Source organism: Gymnoscopelus microlampas (genome assembly GCF_963454915.1).
Source record: "Gymnoscopelus microlampas genome assembly, chromosome: 5".
Lineage (NCBI taxonomy): Eukaryota > Metazoa > Chordata > Actinopteri > Myctophiformes > Myctophidae > Gymnoscopelus > Gymnoscopelus microlampas.
This window is the reverse complement of record NC_139942.1, coordinates 48965718-48987913: the sequence shown is the minus strand read 5'-3', so window position 1 is coordinate 48987913 and position 22196 is coordinate 48965718. Positions and strand designations below refer to the sequence as shown.

General features: G+C 42.4%; 2 protein-coding genes across 2 annotated transcripts in view; one reads left to right on the top strand and one right to left on the bottom strand.

The window, feature by feature from the left end:
• The window catches only part of LOC311046080 (histone H3.2), a gene marked incomplete at both ends in the record, with an annotated part of 175434 nt that overhangs the window by 100976 nt on the left and 52262 nt on the right, over positions 1-22196 (bottom strand). The window lies entirely within an intron of this gene.
• slc25a42 (solute carrier family 25 member 42) lies at positions 483-20523 on the top strand. Its single transcript, XM_084058343.1, has 8 exons — positions 483-765; positions 5497-5651; positions 6961-7072; positions 7499-7524; positions 9389-9555; positions 12303-12419; positions 13824-13975; positions 15327-20523. Exons 2-8 carry the CDS (start codon positions 5565-5567, stop codon positions 15635-15637), a joined length of 972 nt encoding a protein of 323 aa, XP_083914469.1. The 5' UTR covers positions 483-765; positions 5497-5564; the 3' UTR covers positions 15638-20523.

Sequence of the window (22196 nt, the reverse complement as noted above, 5' to 3'; positions counted from 1 at the left end):
AAGGTGGAGGGGATGGACTTTCGGTGGACTATACCCCTTACTTTACACTTTGGCTATTCAAAAATCTTTGAGCTTGTAGATCTGCTATTTTTGAAAAAGCGTGAAAAACATTTGTAACTGTCAAATATAAACAAATTCTGTATTTTGCGTTTTTTGGGCGGATATTGTTAGTTTTTTTGTGTGTTTTGGTTACTTTATTTTGGTTTTTAGGCTTAGGTTATTTAATTATTTTTAATTCTTCGGTGCCTGACAGTCACGGACCCCCTGTTGAAGACCCCTGGAGGACTAGAGCCATAAATAGATGGGTCTGGCCATTGCATGCTCACAGTCAGTCACAGATCACGCCCCTCTAACGGACCTATCAAAATATACGCTACCTCCCACACGGACTCCATTTCCCACAATGCCACAGTGGTCGCCCTTGTCAATCTGCTCGCTGGCCAACGGCGGAGCGACAGTACTAGTAAAACACTTCTTCAGCATGGAGGACGATCCCACCAGCCAAAGTCATAGTTGTTGGGGGGCAACGAGTCCCAGAAATATGTGAGAGAAAATGCTCTCTTGGCAAAAAAAAATACGATTTTACATTCGGTCGCGTTTGGATGTTATCAACATTATCCAACAGGTTGTATGTTCATAATAACGTTAGCTGAATAACGTTAGCTCATTTGGTGTGCAGAGTCTGTTAGCAGCAACCTTGCTAACGAACCTAAAATAAACAGTCAGAGAGACAGAAGAGACTGGTGTCAGGAATCTGTATTAAAGGTAAGATATTGAGACTTTATGCTCAGATAAGGCACCGTTTGCTTGGTGTATTATAGCTTGTTAAAACAAGGGCACTTGTTAAGAGTTTGGATACAGGTTGTTATAAATTTGCAGTGGTGGGGGAAAAGTACTCACATTCTTTACTAAGTAGAAGTATCAATGCTGCTATGTGGATATACTCTGTTACACAAGTAGAAGTCCCGTATTCAAAATGTACTTGAGTAAAAGTACAAAAGCATCAAAATGTACTTGGGAGTACCAAAAGTAAGAAAGTACTCATTATGCAGAATGTCCCATTAAACACGTTTTCAAATGTATAGAATGTAAAAAAAAAAAAAAAAAATCTTTGGAAATTGCAGATGTACAAGCTCACAATGCATGGCCACGCATTGTGAGCTTGTAGATCGTCTATTTTCAAATGGCCCAAATGTATATAGGGCTGAAATGGTTAATGCATGTTTTGTAATAATAATCAAAATCTACAAAGTAATTACTATAGTTTTCTAAAGTTAATCAGTGGTTTAAAACTAAAGTTTTCAAATAATTGTAGTGGAGTTAAAGTATAATATTTGCTTATGTAGTAGAGTAGAAGTAAAACTACCGAAAATTACTCCACTGAAGTAATACTCTACTAAAGTAAAGAAAAATACCTCAAAACATTTACTCAAGTACAGTACTTGAGTAAATGTACTTTACACCACTGGTAATAGCTTATAAACAAGGGTACTTGCAAAGAGTTTGGATACAGGTTGTTGTCCATTGTTGCAACTTGCCTTCATAGAGACAGGAATGTGTTGAAATCCTCTTTGAACGTGTAGCATTGTGTGTCAATATATTGAGCACTGGTGCACAAAATACCTGATTATATTTGGAAAGTTAATTGAAATACAATTTGGCACAGTAAACACTTTAATATTCATTCAACTTTGCCAAATCAGTGGGTGCGTGACATTCTTTCTCTTATACAATCCCCTGACCTGACATTTTGCTGTTATATGGGTACAAACAGGAGAGAAAGACAGGAGGAAGCAAAATGAGATAGAATATTGAAATGTGCATTATGTGCAAGGTTAAAATGAGGCAGCAGATATATAGAACCAGTATGTGCAGGTGAGAGACATTTGCAGCAGCCTTATATAAATAGCAGCAGACAGAATCAGTCTCTTGTTGTGCAAGTGAGAGACAACACATTTTACAGCCCTGTCTCGGTGAAGAAGGGATGCAATAAATGTAGCTGTAAAAATAAAGATACTACAAATCTGACACAACTTCATAATAATAATGAGAAATAAAATTAACCTAAACCTATCCTCAATTTTAAAGCACCAACTCAACTACCCTAACAAAATACAACACCCCGATCCTAAGCTATATAATCTTAACAAAACGGATACAATACACAAGCTTCTGTGTCCCAGGGTCTAAGGTTACCTCTAATAAACTTACTTGCAAGCTTAAGAACTAAGTAGTGATGGCAAATTATAAGAACAAGACACATGAGCATGGGCAAGCATGCAGGGGACAGCATTACAACAAATGCTGCAGGTACCAAAGGCGTTTTACTGCTGTTAACCCTTTTTAAACCGGGAACGCATCTGTGTATTACCACTTAAACCATTATTTTATACATTGGCTATTCAAAAATAGCAGTGCCGCGCTATGAGCTTGTAGATCCCAGGGGTCCCTGGAACAAAACATTTTGAGATGCGGGTCAGCGGCCAAATACATATAATTTTGGGTGGTCCTTTGCATGAAAAAGTTTGAGAACCATTGATGTAGTAACATGAGTTTTTCATAAAACTGTTAGGATTTAGAAGACATTTTGTAGAATCGGAACCTCAGGCCTTAATGGGTTAAATAGGTAACCCCAACCAATCACTGGAAGCTCTGGTGATTGGCATCCAGCTATCAGCAGATTGGTAGCTGCCCCCCCCCCAAACTTTGTATCAAACATAAGTGATTGTGTCAGTGCACTGCCAGTGAGAGTGATAATGCCTGTCATCATAACACATGTCATGTTTCCATGCTGTTGTGTAGCTCTATGACCTCCCAGACTGCCATCATTGCAAAGTATTGCAAAGCTGACCATTATTACAGATGACTGTGTGTTCAGTTCACAGTAAAATCCTCAGTGTTCTTTAATGGATAAATTGTGCAAACAAGTGGTTAAATCATCTTCATTGCAGCTGTAGCAAAGCTCCAAACAAACCCGCTATTCCCACCAGCTTGAAGTGTAAAATGATATGCCTGTGTGAAGTGAATGGAGGCTGGGAGGGAGAGGGTGAGAGGGCACGTTTGGGCCAGAGCGAGGGAGGGTGAAGAGGTGGGAGAGGCGCGGGGTAAGGGTCTATAAAGGCCTGTTACAGAATCTGGCCTGACGCCCTGTTGTGGCGATGCCAAGCAAGCATTAGTTGCCCCTGACTACCCTGCTTTTTCAACAGCCCCTCTGTTTGCTCTCACTTTTCTCTCTGTTGTCGTCTCATCACTGCCTCTATCCGTCTTTTCTTCCCCCGATTTCCCCTCCTCACTATTACTAAAAGGTACTTTGACCTGCTGGCTTTCAAGCAAGACTGATTGTGGAGTGTAAATGATTAGCGCGTTGAAACACATGCAGACGTCTTAGAAGTTGCAATTCTGTAAGTTATTCTTGTAGGTATTCCACTGCCTGCGCCCTGTCCTACTGGGGCATTGTCCTTGTTGTCTGTAAACATTATCGCCATACATTATTGCCATATACCACAACATGTCTTTGGCCTTCCAGGACACACAGATGAAGACGAGACGGCAGAAAACATGTCTGTGTTATGGTATAGTGCAGAATTAAACTACCCTTTACTTACGCACATGTTTAATATAAGTTCTTCTTCCACTCAAGGATGTATTAAATACTTCTAGGTGTTCTTGTCACAGTCACGTAGCCTCTGCCAGTCCATTCTCCCCACAGTGCCTTGATTGCCCAGAGTGGATTCACCGGTGAGTTTCACCCGAGACTGATCTGTTAAATGAGCTCCACTCCAGAGACTATTTCTGACTGCCTGTTTATCGCTGGATTATAGTTTGTTGTCAGTGGTTTGTTTGTTTCTCAGGTTTTCAGTTTGTTCTTGGGTGTGATCCAACCAAGTGTTGTGTCCGAGTGTTGCGTTTTCTGTAAGTCTGAGTAAAGTATATCTAGACAGTTTACTTTAGTTTAGTTCCTGTTTTCATGAGTTTTCTGTTTGTGTTTGGGTTTTGGGTTTTCAAGTCCCGACAGTTCTATGTGTGCGGAGGGGCCCGTGGGGGTGGTGTGGCTTGGGGACTTCTCGAGTTGCCACTTTCCTTGTACAGACACCTTTCACCTAGAGGTCATCAAAGTTGCCAAGAGGATATTGTTGTCGTGTGTTGCATGGCTTAGTCGGGGCCTTTTTATAGCTTTTGAAAGGTGTGTGCCAGTTGGAAAGGGGCAACTGGAATATCCCTGGCTGTGACAACACAACAAGACGATTTATCAAGAAACAGTTGTGCATCATGTAGAGCCTGCCCGATGGCAGAGTTTTGGGTCCAATGCTGATCCCATTTGTGGAGTGTCCTAAACCACCGATTACTGGTATTTGACCAATGTTTTGTCAAAAAGTGCAAAATTGATTTGGAAAACCAGATTTGATTAAAGTTTAAGTTTGGAAAATGTATCTTTTTATTTAACCACTTAAGCCCTATTCAAACATATTAAAAAAAATATATAAAAAAATATGTATATGCTATTTTTGATATATGGATCTGGCTCTATAATCATTGTGTCTTAATAGTTCAGTACTGATTTGACTCTGACAGACATGTCTGCTTCCATGCTTATTAATGCATTATATAGTAGGGTTAGGCTCTTTACGGTTGTGCAGCTCACTGCTGAATGACCTGACATGGTCTCTCCTGAATGCAAGGCTTGCCAAACGTTAACGGATGGACGATCACATGAAAATCCATCCTCCAGCTACAGTTTTGATCCAATTTGTGTCATTTGACCCTGTGTCTCTCTCTCTCTCTCCAGTCTGCTGCTCATGAGAGCGCCGGACATTGTGTGATGTTGTCCCAGACAGTGGTGTTGGGTTGCAGACAAACAAAAGATATCAAAGCAGACTGAAATAACATGCGCAATTAGCCTAGCTTTTTAAAAATGGATATCCTAGTCAGAGGATTATCTGCCCTTTCCATTGATATTATTGTTGTTTGATGGTTGTTGAGTATGATACTTAATATTTATTATACTCATATCTTTCCTGCTGTATTCTTCTTCTCTTTCCTGAAACCTCAAATGATGGGAGCTTGTACGAAAAATAATTTCACCCTCTTTTTTTGTTTGTTTTTTGTTTACAAACTGGTAAACCTGTGATGTGAGAATAAAGTTGAAGTGGAAGGTCAACAAGGGTACTTGCTTTATGATTTAGGCCAGTGTTTCTCAAACCTTTTCATGTCAAGGACCCCCAAAATGATATGCATTCGGCTGCGGACCCCCATCTCAAAAATATTTTGTGCCAGGGACCTCCAAAAAAAATTGCCTTAAAAATATATATATATATTCAAAGATTTGCACACATTTTATCTACAAGCTCATAGTGCGGCACAAAGTGACACACTATGAGCTTGTATATCCGCTATTTTTGAATAGCCAAAGTATAAAATATGGTTAAAGTGGTTAAAATTCATTTAACATTTCACTGCCTCATCTACTGAATCTCTGTCCCTCTTTGTCATTGGCAGCATCTGGCGCTGTCGCCCCCTGGAGGCTGGGGTACATGAGTGCGGTCAGTGACAGCAGTGTGTAGTCCATGGGGATGGGGACTGGAGTCCAGGAACGGCGGGCGGCACTCACACAGGCAGAAGTGCAGCCGGTGGCCTCCTCCAGCCAATCAGAGGTAAGCTATACTGGATGAAATGTCATTGATAATCATCGTACCATGGTGTCGTGCAAAAAAATTGCCGATCTACAAGCTCACAACAAATCGTATCGCGATGCGTTGAGAGCCTGTAGATCTGCTATTTGCACTATTTTTGGGAAGATTTGGAAGGTGGTGTGCCTATCATGCCCATAATAGAGACACCAGGTTTAAAGTGGTTAAGATAAAATGCAGAGGGGCTGTTGTGTTGACACCCAGAAATTCCTTAAAACCCAGAGTAGTGAGCAGCTACTCTGCAGCTAAGTCTTGTCACAGCCTGTCGCTGTCGCATCGTGATGCATTGTGAGCTTGTAGATACGATATTTTCACAATTTGTTGCAATTCTTGTCCATTTTTGGACTACTGATTTACTACTGATTTAGAAGGCATTTGTAGAATCGGCTCCAGGTCTTAATGCGTTAAAATGAGAAGCTATACATTTCGAAGATCTTTCTTTCAGTTTTCCAAACATGAACCATGTGAACCTGAACCAGTCTACTGACCCAGTTGTGACGTATTCCAGACTGGGAGAAAACAACTGGCCCATCCTCACTTGAAAGCACATTCAGCCATTATCCTTATATAAGCCCTGTTTAATGATCTACTCTTCCTCAAACACATCTTGAACAAGGCTATGTTTAGTAGTCTCGTTCCACAGGGAACACAACACTACTAAAGGTGCCCCCCCCCCCCCCCCCTTACGGCCAGGCTATGATCCAGCCCACATACCAGCTTGTGCTATTTGCTGTGCCTTCACTTTTTGCTTAGCACTGACTTCAGTGTGACAACAGGCTAATCATACAACTACCTCTCCTCTCCCTCCAATCACATAAATGTTTTTCTGAGCACCATATAAATTCAACCTTGTACTGCCTGTTCTTGTATAATTCTACTATAATATGAACAAAACTCTGTCCCGTCCGTCCGTCATCATCCATGTTTCTCCTCAGTGGGTTGACCAATAGATTTGAACTTGCACACGGCCATTGATCAGTGGCATATGCAGGTGCTGAGGAAGGCACCAAATGTGTGCTATTATTAGCATTTTAGCTATGGGATCTTATGTCGCAGTCCCATAGCCAGGATGGACGGTGGGTGGAAATGTGGGTATGGACTAGTGTGTAATGCAAAATCATGTTTTGCTATTATTGCAATCAGCAAATTGCTAAATATATAAATGAAAATAGTTTTGCTTAAGGCACCAGTGGAAAAACCCAATCTATGGGAAGAGTGTTTCACTCTTGTGATTATATTGTGGGTTTCTCTCTCTCTCTCACTCTCTGTGCAGGGCCTGAAGCAGACTCAGTCCATCCTCAATTCCCTCCTCTCAGGGGCTTTAGCAGGAGCGGTAGCAAAGACAGCTGTAGCCCCCCTGGACAGGACCAAAATCATCTTCCAAGGCAGGCTGGATGCTCCATTTATACTTGTGTTGGCTTAAAATAGTTTAGATTATAGGACATGGAGACAGAATGGAACAGTGGTTCTCAGCTAAATGTTTGATAGTTAGAAACAATGGACCCTTACATGTCTGTAACTGTGAGAGTGTACAAATGGAACTATTTGGACCTTACGGGTCCATTTGGTTTCATTTTTACACTCTTGGAGTTATGGGTTACATCGATTAATGCATACCAAACTGGTGGTCCTATTGAAATTTAAAAAAGTTGTAGAACTACTAGTCTAGAAGGGTGACATATCTAAATTCTGTCTTAACTGCACAAGATTATTGTAAATTGTAAGTATTGGAGCGTATGGGTTTCCATGTAAGAGAGCTTGATGAAGATATGTTGAGCTTGATGTGTTTTTTGTTTTTGTTTTCCTTGCAGTGTCCTCAGCGAGATTCTCTGCCAAGGTATGTCTGGTCTGGTCTGGGGAACATAGCATTCACCTTCAGTGCTAGCATAGATCTAAGAGTGTAAATATGTTGGGCTGGGCAGTGGTGGAAAAAGTACTTGCATTCTTTTACGTTGGTAAAAGTATCAATGCTGCAATTTAGAAATACTCTGTTACAAGTAAAAGTCTGGTAATCAAAATTTACTTGAGTAAAAGTACAAAAGTATTGGCATCAAATCAAAATATACTTAGAGTACAAAAAGTAAAAGTACTCATTATGCAGAATGTACCATTTCACAAGTTATCATTATGTCTAAAAATAAATTAAAATCTTTTGAAAATAGCAGATCTAAAAGCTCTCAAAGCAAGGCATTGTGATCTTGCAGTATCTGCTATTTTCAAATAGACAAAGTTTAAATAGGGCTGAAGTGGTTAATGTATGTTTTTTTTTAAATTATAATCAAAATCTACAAAGTAACTAGTAACTCAAGTCTTCAAATAACTGTAGTGGAGAAAAAGTACAATATTTGCCTCTGAGATGTAGTGGAGTAGAGGTAAAAGTATCGAAAATTACCTCAAAAGTACCTCAAAATGTTACTTGAGTACATGCACTTTACACCACTGGGGATGGCTTTATTATTTATTTTGCACATTGAAAATGTGCAATACATATTGAAAGAACTGAATAATTCCAGAGTGCTGCGTTCTATATCATTTAGTTCCTTTTTACACTCTGAGGTTTTTGCTGTGTGTCTGTATAACCCAAACAATTAATGTTTGTTCTCTCAACAAACATCTTTAAACTGTCCTAAGCACTTGCCTATATAATAGTTTGCTAAACATAAGAAACAGATAATTATTTAATATTGTACTTTAGTGTGTGTGTGTGTGTGTGTGTGTGTGTTCCTCTTATTCCTAGGCCTTAAAAATAAGTAAATACAGTTAAAGCTGCATTCCATAACCTTTAGTGATTAGAGATGTTCTCCCTGCTCTTCTATTGAGAAATGTACAGTATATCCCGTGGTCGGGTAGGACACCTGCTGGTTGACAAGTGGTACTGTGTGAAGTTCAAAAGCGCAGTATATCCTCCGACCAAACAGGCTTTCCTTATTAAAACGGCAGTAGAAAATTCAGCACTAGCGATGGGGCACCAATGTTCAGATCTCAGGTAGAACAGTTGCAGATTGCAGCTTTAAATGTTGTATTTTAATTTTCAAATGTACAAATTCAGTCTTGAATTTATTTTTCTTTTCTTTGTCGACCTGGAACTGTGTCATTTTTAGATTTGAGCTAAAAAGCATTATTTTACACTTTGGGCTATTCAAAAATAGACAGATCTACAAGCTCATAGCGCGGCACCGAGTGCCGCGCTACGAGCTTGTAGATCTGCTATTTTAGAAAATTTGTGAAAATGTGTGCAAATCTTTGAATATATATATATATTTTTAAAGCGAACATTTTTAACTCAAATCTTTGCTTCTGGGGGGTCCCTGGAACAACATATTTTGATGGGGGTCGGCGGCCAAATACATATAATTTTGGGGGTCCCTGACATGAAAAAGATTGAGCACCACTGATATAGAAACATACGTTTTTCAGTTGAGATTGAGATTTAGGAGACATGTGAGAGTTGAGATTTAGGAGACATGTAGAATCGGCTTCAGGTCTCAATGGGTTAAGTCACTCAATTCCTTAATTTGAAATCCACACATCAGTGCACACAGACTTTTATTCTCTCTAAAATTTTCATTCATGTTTATTTCCCTGTTGTATTGGATCTTTATTTCATGCTAACCCATATTCAAATGATCTTAACATGTCTTACATGTAACCTGTTGAAACAAGCAGTCAGTCACCCTGCTCTAATGTGTGTGTGTTCCCAGGAGGCCTACAGGCTAATCTACAGGACCTATCTGAAGGATGGCTTCTTCAGCTTGTGGCGGGGCAACTCTGCCACCATGGTGCGAGTCATCCCTTATGCTGCCATCCAGTTCTGCGCCCATGAGCAGTACAAGATCCTGCTGGGAGGCTACTTTGGGTTCCAGGGGAAGTGAGTGGCTTTTATGATCCGCTTCTTTAGTGAGGTAACAGGAATGCTCGCCCCAAAACACGCTCGCCCCCATTTCTTTTGCGGATCGCTTGCCCCCCAGCGGTACTGGAATTATTGTATTCCTTTTACTGAGGTTTAAGGTTAGGAATACGTTTAGGGCTAGGCATAGTTTTACTGAGGTTAAGTTTAGGAATAAGGTTAGGTTTAGGCATAGTTTTACTGAGGTTACCCTTAGGAACAAGGTTAGGTTTAGGCATAGTTTTACTGAGGTTACCTTTAGGAATAAGGTTAGGTTTAGGCACAGTTTTACTGAGGTTACCTTTAGGAATAAGGTTAGGTTTAGGCATAGTTTTACTGAGGTTACCTTTAGGAATAAGGTTAGGTTTTTAAGCATAGTTTTACTGAGGTTACGTTTAGGAATACCTGGTGGCGACCGTTCTGAGGTCGCCGGATTTGACCTGGGCGAGCGTTCTTGTATTCCTTAGTGATAGGACTTCAGGTAATATGGACAGAGCTACATACATGTTAACTGTCCCTTTAGTTTCCCCTGCTTTGGCAGGATGTTGAGATGGGTATGAGGTCATTCTGTGATGAGAGAAGAACTTGTAAATAAGGTCCAAGCTGTTGCTGGACGTCAGCGATGTTAACCCATTACGACCTGGAACTGTGTCATTTTTAGATTCGAGCTAAAAAGCATTATTTTACACTTTGAAAAATCTTGAAAATGTGTGCAAATCTTTGAATATATATATTTTTAAAGCGAACATTTTTAACTCAAATCTTTGCTTCTGGGGGGTCCCTGGAACAAACTATTTTGATGGGGTCCGCGGCCAAATACATATAATTTTGGGGGTCCTTGACATGAAAAAGTTTGAGCACCACTGATATGGAAACATACGTTTTTCATAGTACTGTAAAATAAAAAATCTAATTAGATCTAATCTAATCTAATCAAACAAGACACACACACACACACACACACACACACACACACACACACACACACACACACACACACACACACACACACACACACACACACACACACACACACGCAGACTGACCCTCTTATAGGCAGATGGCTATCCTGCTGCAGAGCCACACCATGAAAACTTAGACTTTCAGCAGGAGTCTGGATTACGTAATGGAGTTTTGAAATATGCATGAGTAAGCAAAGGAAGAAGCTAGTTGCAGTTTTCAGTTTCTATATCATGTGCGTTTGTGTGCAGACACGAGCGGGAAAGAGAGAACATGTGCTTCTTGCATTACTAGGTCATGTGTGTGTTGATGTGCAATTGTATTCTTATGTAACTGGTTTGGTAATCAGGCTTTGTGCAAGTTTTAATTTAAAACTGAGGGACGGTGATGCTTTTGCAGTAGGAAGGTGAGAATTGCATATGGGACCCTCTGTATCTGATGAATGTTCTATGACTGTGTATGGCAATATGTGGAAGGTGAGGATTAGGCGACGATTGGGAGGAACAATGCCTCAACTTTCTCAGGTGACTGAACAATGGTCTCCAAAGTCCTGCTACAGCGGCACCACCGAGTGCATCCTGACCGGTTGCATCACTGCCTGATATCGGAACTGTACTGACCTCAACTGCAAGGCAATGAAAAGGGTTGTGCAGACAGCCGAGAGCATCGGCGGATGGGACTGTCCCTCCATCCAAGCTTTACATGACGAACGCTGTGTCAGCAACGCTTGCAGAATCATCAAATATCCGAGCCGCCCCTACCTCTGACTGTTTCAGATGATGCTGCATGGCAAGTGGCTATGTAGCCACATGGCTACTGGCAGCAGGCTGATAAAGAACCCTCCCCCCAGACAATTAGACCCATGAACAAGCTTGGGAACTGCTACCCCCCCAAAAAAAATAATCTAATAGGCATATTGCCATGAAACAGTGCATTTATGCTTCCTGAATCCTGGATGATGAACCCTATTTATTGACTGACTCCATCCTCCTAGCTATCCTCTAGTGCCACCCTCTGGCCAAAATATCAACTTTTCACACAATATATCACATAATCTAACCCAGTGTTTATCAACCTTTTTGGTGCCAAGGCACACCTGGCATAGCCAAAATATCCCAGGGCACACCTAGAATTTAGCGGCTGGCCCTGGGTGCATCTCTTCTTTGCTGGTGGAGCTCTCATCATCTTGTAGTAATAATACTGAGTGCCAAAGCATGTACCCTGTGCCCCTTTTATACAGTACCAGGTAGGACAACATATTTGCATTCCTATGGGTGATGGTCGCTACACTGAATGGCCGTATCGATTGACGGACAATCACCGCTATTGTTCTCAAGGGGCTGGGTTCACACTTTCTTCAAACGTCGCGGCACACCTCAGCAGTACTCGCGGCCCAAAATTGGGCCCTTTGCCAGGGTTGATAAACACTGATCTAACCTACTAATTTTGGTGACCCCACGGCTTCTCCTCTAGCGCCACTCTTTGGGTCTACAAAGTAGCGCTGACTCTAGGGGCTGCTAGCAGAACTTAGTTTATTGTCTATCTTGCCCAAGTACATCTGTTGTCTCACTGGTTGTGCTAGGGTTAGGTCAATGCAGGTCAAAGTATGTTTCTCAATTTTGAAGGTGTAAAAACGCCCGAGGTGGCACTGCCACAAGGTTGGGCATCACCGCTGTCTCCAAAGGGAACAATAGCTCAGACGGCACAAAGGGTATTTTGCCTGTGAGCTTCACTCTGATCCATGTGTTGCTCTTTCTTCTCTGTTCCAGAGCCCTGCCTCCAGTTCCAAGGTTACTGGCCGGCTCCATGGCTGGTACCACCGCAGCGATGCTCACCTACCCCCTGGACATGGTACGAGCCAGGATGGCCGTCACTCCCAAGGAGATGTAAGGATTTCTGCTGATTATGCAAAATCATGAAGTGGTATTAAGCCTAATTTATACTCTGTAGTACAACTTGCTTACTGTAAACCGCTCTGGATTAGGAGCGTCTGCGAAATGCCTAAATTGTAACGGTGTAGCTTGCTGATAAGAATGTGATGTGTTGTTAGCTTGGACATCTGTTCTTTTTGGTGTACCATTGAATATAAACTAGAAATGTAAAGGTTGCCTCGACGCAAGTCGTACGTTGTGGCCGTTGGCACTTAGTAGGCACGTAGTTTGGGTGGTTGAAACGTCAGTCACACCCTTGCAAATTAATAAAACGTGCAGACACGGTCGAGTGCTCTAATATTGTTTTTGGCTTTGATTGATTGAATACTTTATTAGTCAGAAATGTAAACAGCACGTGGTACAGTAATACGTTACTTACGGCAAAAAGGATAACACAAAGTCCTGGGTATTTGTTTCCATTGTGGTCCTACAGTATGTATTCAATTCATCAACATAGCATACAAAAATCACCCAATAATACATGTCATCAACAAATACAAAAATATACATGTACAAACGAGAAAAAGGAAAAACGACGGTAGTGAATGACACCTCCTTTCGATGGGAATTTTCATTTACCTCCCCTTGTGGTCTCCTGATGGATGTTTTTTCAGGCCCGTTTTGAAAGAACCCAGTGATTCACAGCTTTTTAATGGATGGTGTCAGGGCATTCCACATTTGTAGTAGAATGAGAATTGTCCCATGTTTGTTCTACATTTGGGTGGTACCAGATCTAGTCTCTTTTGAAGTGCCCAGGTGATTTTCTTTTTGATTATTCAATTTGTCACACTGTTGAGAACTGAGCCCTCCTACCCACAACTTGGCTGAAGCGTGTTGGATGTCTCTTTGAGATCTTATAATGCAGTGCTTCTCAAACTTTTTCAGGCCAGGGACCCCCAAATTGATATATATTTGGCCGCGGACCCCCATCTGAAAATACGTTGTGCCAGGGACCCCCAGAAGCAAAGATTTGTGTTGAAATGTTCGCTTTAAAATAAATATATTCAAAGATTTGCATGAATCTTCAAGATTTTTCTAAAATAGCAGATCTACAAGCTCATAGAGCGGCACTCGGTGCCGCGCTATGAGTTTGTAGATCTGCTATTTTTGAATAGCCAAAGTATAAAAGGTTAAAATGATTGTGACGCTATGTTCACACATTTTGCTGGGGACCCCCTGGAACCCCCTCAAGGACCCCTGGGGGTCCCCGGACCCCACTTTAAGAACCAATGTTATAATGAGCATTAGTGAGGGCCAATTATTATGAAGATAAGGCTGTACATGGGGTGCTCCTGTAAACAGCAGAATCCATGGGTGACCCCGGGGTTTGAATCATTCCATCTCCCTCTGTGTGTTCAGGTACAGTAACATCATGCACGTGTTTGTGAGGATCTCGCGAGAAGAAGGCATGAAGACGCTGTATCGAGGTTTCACCCCCACCATCCTGGGAGTCGCGCCCTACGCCGGTCTGAGCTTCTTCACCTACGAGACTCTGAAAAAAGTCCATGCAGGTACGAGTCTCTGATGTTAAAGGGTATATGGATAACATTTAAGTATTTTAATGCTAAAAAGAAAAGGATAACATCCACAGAGCTTTTAAAATGTGTGGAATAAAAGTATTGCTTTTCACCTATTCTAATACATAAAGTTGAAGTCATTCTAAAACAGTTGACTAAGTTAAAAATGTATGCCTTTTAATAAATAGTTGTCCGTGATAAATAGATCTCTAAATAAATAGGGTTTGTGTTTATTCCATGCAACACGGTACCGGGGTGCTACATAATTATTTAAAAAAATTGGTTGGGACGTCAAAACTCCAGAATTATTGGTTTATTTAGCTCTGTAAGCCTTAAGCCGTCGACAGCCTTTAGGGCACAGTCACACATCTGCGTCAGATAGCGTCAGATTGTAGCCCAGGCATGCCGAGGCTTCAAGAGTTTGAGTGGTTGGCTCACTGAAAGAAAACTACAAGCGAAATGGCTGCGAGTGAAATATTGGTTCCTATTGGTCGACGGCAGCTTAAAGTTCACCAATGTTGAACTCTAAGCTTCAACCATGTTGGACATCACACACATCAAAACCGCCAACGCGCTGCAACGGGACGCTCCACCCCTTTGCTCCATAGAATGGAAGTAGACGAGGAAGTTGGCTCTTCTGAAACATATGAAGCACATGTGTGACCGTACCTTGTATCCATCTTTTCGTTGAGTACGATACATATCACCCTAAATATATTCTTGTAAGGCTGCCATCATGTCGCATTGTTGCCAGTGGCGTGCACAGACATTTTTAGGGGCAGGTGCTCAAGTAAATTATACTTTTTTTTGTTTACTTGGTCTGCTCTTTTTTCCCTCTACACCTATACCTCTTTGCCAAAAATAGCAGATCTACAAGCCCACAACGCCTCGCGCTGCGAGGCGTTGTGGGCTTGTAGATCTGCTATTTTTGGCTAACGTTCTCCTCAGAAAAGGGATGCTAGGTTTCGAGTGGTTATGGTAAAAAGAAAAGTCATATCACATAAAGATTTGGCGGACCCCTGTAGTAACTCTGAGGACCCCCTAGGGGTCCCGGACCCCCTGTTGAAGACCCCTGCTGTAAAGGGCACTTCTGGTCAAGAGGGCAAAGGGCAGGTGCTGTAGCACCACCTAGAGTCTATCTGTGCACGTCCCTGATTGTTGCAGACTATATGATTAGTTTTTTTCTACGTTAAACCTTACACAACAGAGGTGTTGTAAAAGTGTGACATCTAGTGGCTGAAAGCTGTGTAGTTCACCTCGAGCGTACATGATGCATGTGCAAAAACCAGAGTGTGTGACCAACTGACGTGCGTTTCTTTACCGTTGTCTGCTACTTCCCGCCCAGAGCGAAGCGGTCGGCCGCAGCCCTACTCATACGAGCGCCTGGGCTTTGGAGCGTGCGCCGGCCTCCTTGGTCAGTCGGCGTCGTACCCGCTGGACGTGGTGCGGCGCCGCATGCAGACGGCGGGCGTCACGGGCCACACGTACAGCACCATCCTCGGCACCATGCGGGAGATCGTGGCGGAGGAAGGGGTCGTCCGCGGACTCTACAAGGGCCTCAGCATGAACTGGGTGAAAGGACCCATCGCCGTGGGGATCAGCTTCACCACCTTCGACCTCACGCAGATCCTGCTGAGGCAGCTGGGCTACAAATAACCCATCGGCGAGCTCTGCAACGCGTCGGGAGCTTGTACATTAGCTGTTTCCGGGCGAGCGACAACCATCGTGTGACTTAACACGAGTTGAGGTGAAGAGATGAAATAAGAGAACATGAGGAGAGTTCACCACTAACACGAGCACTCGCTCTCCTGGCGTCAACTGGCTCAGGATTGCGTGGGCATCGTTGAGTGTATTTAACAGCTTTACGTGCGCACGTAGGTGCCCGAGTGAGTCCCCCCCCCACAGGCACGAGGTAAGGAAAATGGTACCCGATGGTACCCTGCACACACGCTGTCGTCCTGTACAGTACATCCAAGTGCAATAAGCTCCATGTTCTCGTGTGTGTGTGTGTGTGTGTTTTTTTTTTTTTTTTTGCACACAGAATACCTGCCTCTCTTGACCCCCTGGGCTGTGTCAATCAATCACATAGCCCCCCCTCCCCGCGTCCCACCCCTTTTACTGCCTTTTGTATCTGCCTTATGCAGACACCTTCCAACGCACACTAGATTACCCCTCCCCTTGGTGACACTTAATTTTGTTTGTCACATGTGGCCCTATGAGATTGTGTTTTGAATTAGGTTTAAAGGAATTATACCAAATATATATATATATATATATAGATACACAGACCACACGCATACAGTACATAAGGGTGACATATTAAAGGGAAAAGCAATTATAAAGTGTCTTGGTAAGGTATTGGGTCACCACGACACGAGCCACCAGAATAGTTTCAATGCACCTTGGCATAGATTGTACAGGTGTCTGGAACTCTTCAGGAGGGAAGGAACACCATTCTAACAAAAGATTTTCCCTCATTTGGTGGGGATAGCTGTCTTTTAGCACAGGGGCCGATTGAAAGTTTGCCTGAATACGGTCATTCATCGTCAATGAGAGGTGAGCGTGCAGTTAGGGAGGCGCGGGATACTTGACAGACGTAGCGACAAAGCCGGCACGTTCGCATTCATGTTCATCTCGCATACATGCCCGTTTTTCTATGCAATGAAATGTGTCTATATTCACGCGAGGAACGCAGTGTGACCTCACGGATCCAAGCGAGTAGGGCGGCGTAGTGTCTCTCCCCGTGTGAAAAGCCCTTAACATGGCAGTTCTAAATGTCCCATTGGCCCCATTCATACTTGTTGCATCCGCGTGTTCATTTGGATTGAGATCCGGGGCCTCATATATAAACCGTGCATATACGTACTAAAAAATTGCGTAAGCAGGTGTTCACGCATACGAGGGATGTATAAAGATACAAAGTACAGAAGCTTACCAACTGTTAGAAAATAATGTTTTCACTCCATTTACTGTGCTATGTCTATGATGAAGTAGTCCATGATAAACCACAATTAAGCCAGCTGATACACCACAATAGTTTGATCATTTATGGGGCTAACTTTTAACTTCAGAAAGGCCAAACCCCAACAGGCATCTTCATTTCTAAATGATGGTTCCCCAGCACGAGCGGAAAATATCAAATTACCCAGTCTTTTAATACCTTGTCATGAGGAACAAAAAGGACTTAACTGCATTATTGTGTTATGCTTGGGGTCGGCGCCAGAATGAATAATGAAAACAAATACAAAAAAATGCATGAGAGCTACAAGAATTTACAGGTCTAAAGAATGTGTACAGAACAAGGATAAATAGGTTGCTGTCCTAGCTAGTACCTAGTCTACCAGCAGGTGATAAAGAGAAAATTTGCCCGAATACACAACACGATCACTTTGCAGGCCAACATCAACACATAATTTGCAGGCCAACATCAACACATAATTTGCAGAGATGTCCGGTCCTCCAAATAGAATGTGTGCAATGTCTGTGCTCGTAATGCAATAAGGACACCGACTCAGAATGACTTTACTTTAATGAATCAAAAGTATTTCAATTCTATAAACCTCAAAATGTTTTGTGTGTTATGTGAATATGATTCTGACAAACGTTGTCGAACAGACTACAGACTGGAGCTGTGTGCGATGCCTGTAGTTTTAATAATTCTACACTTATTACAGAAATAGTGCTCTGTTAACCATATCTTTTTAACCGTAGAAGTCTGTGCTTTATCACAGATATACCACTGCATCACGCTGGTATCATCACTAGTCCACCACAGTGTTGCTTGAATTTTTTACAATTTATAATTTAACTGTGGGAGTTAACGGGCGGGGATATTAGGCTTGTGCTCACTGCTCACTCAATTTCATGTTAATTGGGGTGTATGACAGGAAGGTGCGCAGGACCTGAATGAATGAGTTTTATTAAATAAACATTATTTTAAAAAAAGACAAATGGAATACAAAGAAGAAAAACAACAACAATGTCCGAAAAGGAGTAGGATGAAGTCTAAAACGTATAAACTCCTACCCCCTTTGTCACTGGTACTTTTCACAATTTTTCAAAATGTATTCAAAACCTAAACATCTCCACTGCATGTTAAAAAGAAAACATAAAACATAGAACAATAAAAATAACCGCAGTAATAACGGAGATAAAATAAAACCAACCCTACTAGTAGATACTCTATCTACAGGGATGCCAGGACTCAATAGGTCAACATGGCCCCTCCTCAACCAAATACCTCTTAAATATGACATTTTTATAAGCCTTCTTGAAGTGATTCATATTTGGACTTTGTTGTACCTCCAAACTCAGTCCATTCTGTAAAATCACTCCGTGAACTGAAATGCACATACTTTTCAATGTTGAATTAACATTAAACATTGTCTTTTTCAAATGTTTTGGGTACGCCATCTTTCAGTATGAAAGCTACGCAGTCTTTTATTCATGAGGCCCCTCATGTGGTTAATATAATTTTCATACTCTGCAAACCCTTCACCTTGTGATTGTCATCCTGGAAGATGCCACTCCCATCAGGATAGAAGTGTTTCATCATAGGATAAATGCGGTCACTCAGAATAATGTTGTATTGATTTAGTGGCCCTCCCCTCTAAGGGGACAAGTAGACTCAAACGAAAATACCTGCAGTGTCATTTGTCACCCTTTAGGAGTTACAAATAACAGAACCGTAACAGATCAACCACAGATATGGTGCCATTATGCTACTGTAGATATTTACCCTCATCAGCGCTATGACCCAGAATCCATTTCTAACGGACAGGCTGACGCGCTCGCCACTCGTAAAAGTGTGTGTGTGCGTGTGCGTGTCCCTGCACGCCGTTTCTTGGCACAAAGTAAGCACATCAACGCATAAGTCCACCACAAAATAGAATGAATGGTTCTCAGTTCAGTCAGTCATTTTTTTTAATCTCATCCTGTGTTAGAAATCCAATAACCAAAGCTGTGAGCTTTGACCGTTGGCACAAGGCGACACAGGTAGCCGTCACATTGAAAGTGGAGCTTTTCTTTGTCAAGTTCTAAAAGGTTTTTCTTAGAGGTTTCCCGTGTAGAAGAACCACACTGAATTACCTGTATATTGCGAATCTAGTGCCAACCGTTAGAAAAGATGACGTTTGACCCTTAGCCTATATAGATTGGCTTTCGTTTCTCTGTGAATACGTTTGCCTCCCTTCATGGCTACAGAAGGCATTGTCTCTCTTGTTTCTACCTTTGAAAGAGACTTGATCCAATTTTAACCTGTTTGTAATCTATTATATGTGGAACTAACCCTATTACCCAGACAGAGAGTGTTTGAATGCTTATGGCTTTAACCAATTTCAACTTGGCGTCCCTATTTCTGGGGCGTTTAGTCAATTAGGTTTTCCTGAAAATAGCCGATCTTCAAGCTCACATCGCGGCGCGTTGTGAGCTTGAAGATCGGCTATTTTCGCCACAGGCTTAAGAGGTTAAGTATGGTATGTAAAACATTTTCAGTGTTTATTCGGCAAGGATGTTGTGTACACAAAACTCCCATAAAGTTCTCACGTTTGACATTAACGTGTGAGGAGTGTGAAAACATACCCGACCACATCCACACAGTCAGTATTCGGGCCGGGTGCCAAGACAGTTTAACACGTCCACAGTGCCGATGCAGTCCTCGCGTCCGTAGTCTCTATATTTAGAATACACGCACACACAACCTGGGCGATGGCCCTACTGGCCGTCGGCATTCGCTCTGCAGATTGAGAGAGCAGCTGGACGCTCTTAAGTGGGGGTATAGGGGGCGGGGGAGGGTTGGCTCCATCCACTTTGGTTGGCTACTTCGGTCTGGACACTTGCGTCTAGATGAAAAAAACATTTATTGCAATGATATTGAATGTGCTCCGGCAATGCTGCTGAACGATCTGCGCAAGCATGACACAGACTCTTGAGTTCACAACCCCCTCTGAAGCAGAGCCTAAATATACACCGTTATTACATGATCATAGACATGTGAGTCCCTCACAGGGCAGAGCCTAAAGATACACAGATAGAAGCTATAAGAACATGATCCAATACATATGAACCTGCATTGAATGACGTGCTGCTGATGTAGTGGAAACGCTAAATGCTACTACAGGAGGAGGCTGGGGCGGTGGAGGGAGTTTGATCACTGACACGGTGGCAGTCGTGGAGAGAGTGTTGGTGGTTAAATAGACGTGCGAACGGTTCAACTTGCGTGCAGCCTGCCTGAACTACCGCGATGCGCCGTTTCTCTGATCGTGCACAGACGGAGTCAGGAAGTAAACCACCATGGTATTTAGGGATGCGTTTGTGTGTGTGTGGAACTGGCCTCCTTCTAGAGAGACTCCGTTCCATTAAGTATTGTACTAGATGTTCTACCCAATGCTTAATCTATGCTTCATCATACATTCAATCTCGCACGATCTACTGTACAAGTCTACAACACGTCCGAATCGCAGCGCGCTGTGAGCTTTTAGATCGGGTATGTTAAGCGTGCGACGCCGTCATATGACGAAGTAGAAATCGGGCCTACCCCCCCCCCCCCACCCTCTGTCCAGACCACTGTGAACGTCAGCTCATCCTTGTATTGAAAGACATTGTGATTGTATTCAGTCGTTGTGAATCCGGAATTCATGTAGCGCTGTACAGCTAAGCACACACCTGATCATATTCAGCCCACATTCATATCAGCACAAAGTGAGCAGCATACAAACCGATCAGCCCAACAAGACTGAGGGTGGGGGCAGTGGCTGGTGATGCAATAAGAGTCGTACCATTTTCACTCACAGGGAGGGGACAGCTGTCTCTGCTTTGTAGAGCGTATTATGCCGTGATGTGCAGATATCTCGTTATGTGTACATTTACCATATTCACACGGCTGCTATTTTTTACAGAGTCTCACCGAAGGGGTCAGCTGTCTATAACGGCGTTTTCTGAAGTCCCCTGTTCCCCGGATGTATGTATGTCACCCAAATCTTGCCCAAATATGTAGTTTTTGCCCAAATATTGAGTAACGCATGGCTGCAAACTGGCCTCCAAGCACTGACTACACAGGGAAGCCACGCCGTTATTAAACCCTGTCTTGTTCTCTTATGTCACAGTGCCCCCCCCCCCCCCCACCCCAAGTATTATATCAGAGAAAAATGGCCGCCGTGTAAAAATGGTCAATGCTGTGCCTGCTACAATGAAATGTCAGTTTACCTGACTGAGTTTGAGTTCATTACCAATAACACTTGTTTTAACCGAGAAAGGTGAAGAAGATGTTAAACCGATACTAGATCAGTGTGTCAATTGGCGGCTTGATCTTAAACCAGTGATAGTTGTGCGTCTGTTAGTACCGAGTCTGTGAGTGCTGCTTTGTGTCAAATATGACTGGAATCTTAGTTTGGCTCTAAGCTACTGACTGTTAAGTGCCTCGTTAGGAATAGTAATTACTATGACTAAAGTATTTTTGCTAACCTTTTTTGCATTTGTTTTTTTTGCCTTCATTTTTATAATATCCAATGACATGTGGGACGAGTGGTTTGGAGTTCAGGGATTGTAAAAGAGTTTTCTGTGATTGAATGTATTCATTTCAGGTCCCATTCATGTTTATGAACTTTTTAACCCTTTCGGTGTATGAACTGCCTTGCAGGTTATCACAGATCTCGATAATAGGCTGACATGTTGTTACATGAATAATGGCTTTGAAACACACACTGCCAATCTAATACCGACCCGTTGGCTCACCACAACTAAGGAAGGGAAAGAAATAACATTTGAGGTATTTCTCACAAGTGCGTTGTGTAAGGAAAGTGAGTTCTCCACGCCTCAAGCCCCCTCAATGGAGGTCAAAATTAAAAGCATGTCCCAGTTCAAGGTCATCTCTTGAACTATCCCTGATTCTGTCCTCTGTGGTGACATGTCCTTGTAGCCCAGTGAAAGCAGACTTAAACCATGAGCTCCATTAACCTGAGTTGAGTAAGAGAGACTAGGGCTTGGAAGAGGTAAACGATGGTGATGGGGCTACAAGTGCACAAAGTTGTTTTGTTTTCAGGAAAAGTAACATCTATGACAAACCCTGTGTTCCCTACGCAGTGAAATTCCGTTAATTTAACCCTGTGAGTGAACGGGACCATTTGGTTACATTTGTTCGCTCGCGGACTTAAAAATGGATACATTAACACACTGTAAGAAATAGCAGCACCCTAAGACAATCAAACCAATGCCAAAG

Bases quoted from the DNA above. Each gene is read 5' to 3' on its own strand.
- slc25a42 (XM_084058343.1), top strand. From the start codon at position 5,565: ATGGGGATGGGGACTGGAGTCCAGGAACGGCGGGCGGCACTCACACAG. The intron at 7,073-7,498 runs GCAGGCTGGATG...TTTTCCTTGCAG, and splicing joins GACCAAAATCATCTTCCAAG to TGTCCTCAGCGAGATTCTCT. The intron at 7,525-9,388 runs GTATGTCTGGTC...GTGTGTTCCCAG, and splicing joins CAGCGAGATTCTCTGCCAAG to GAGGCCTACAGGCTAATCTA.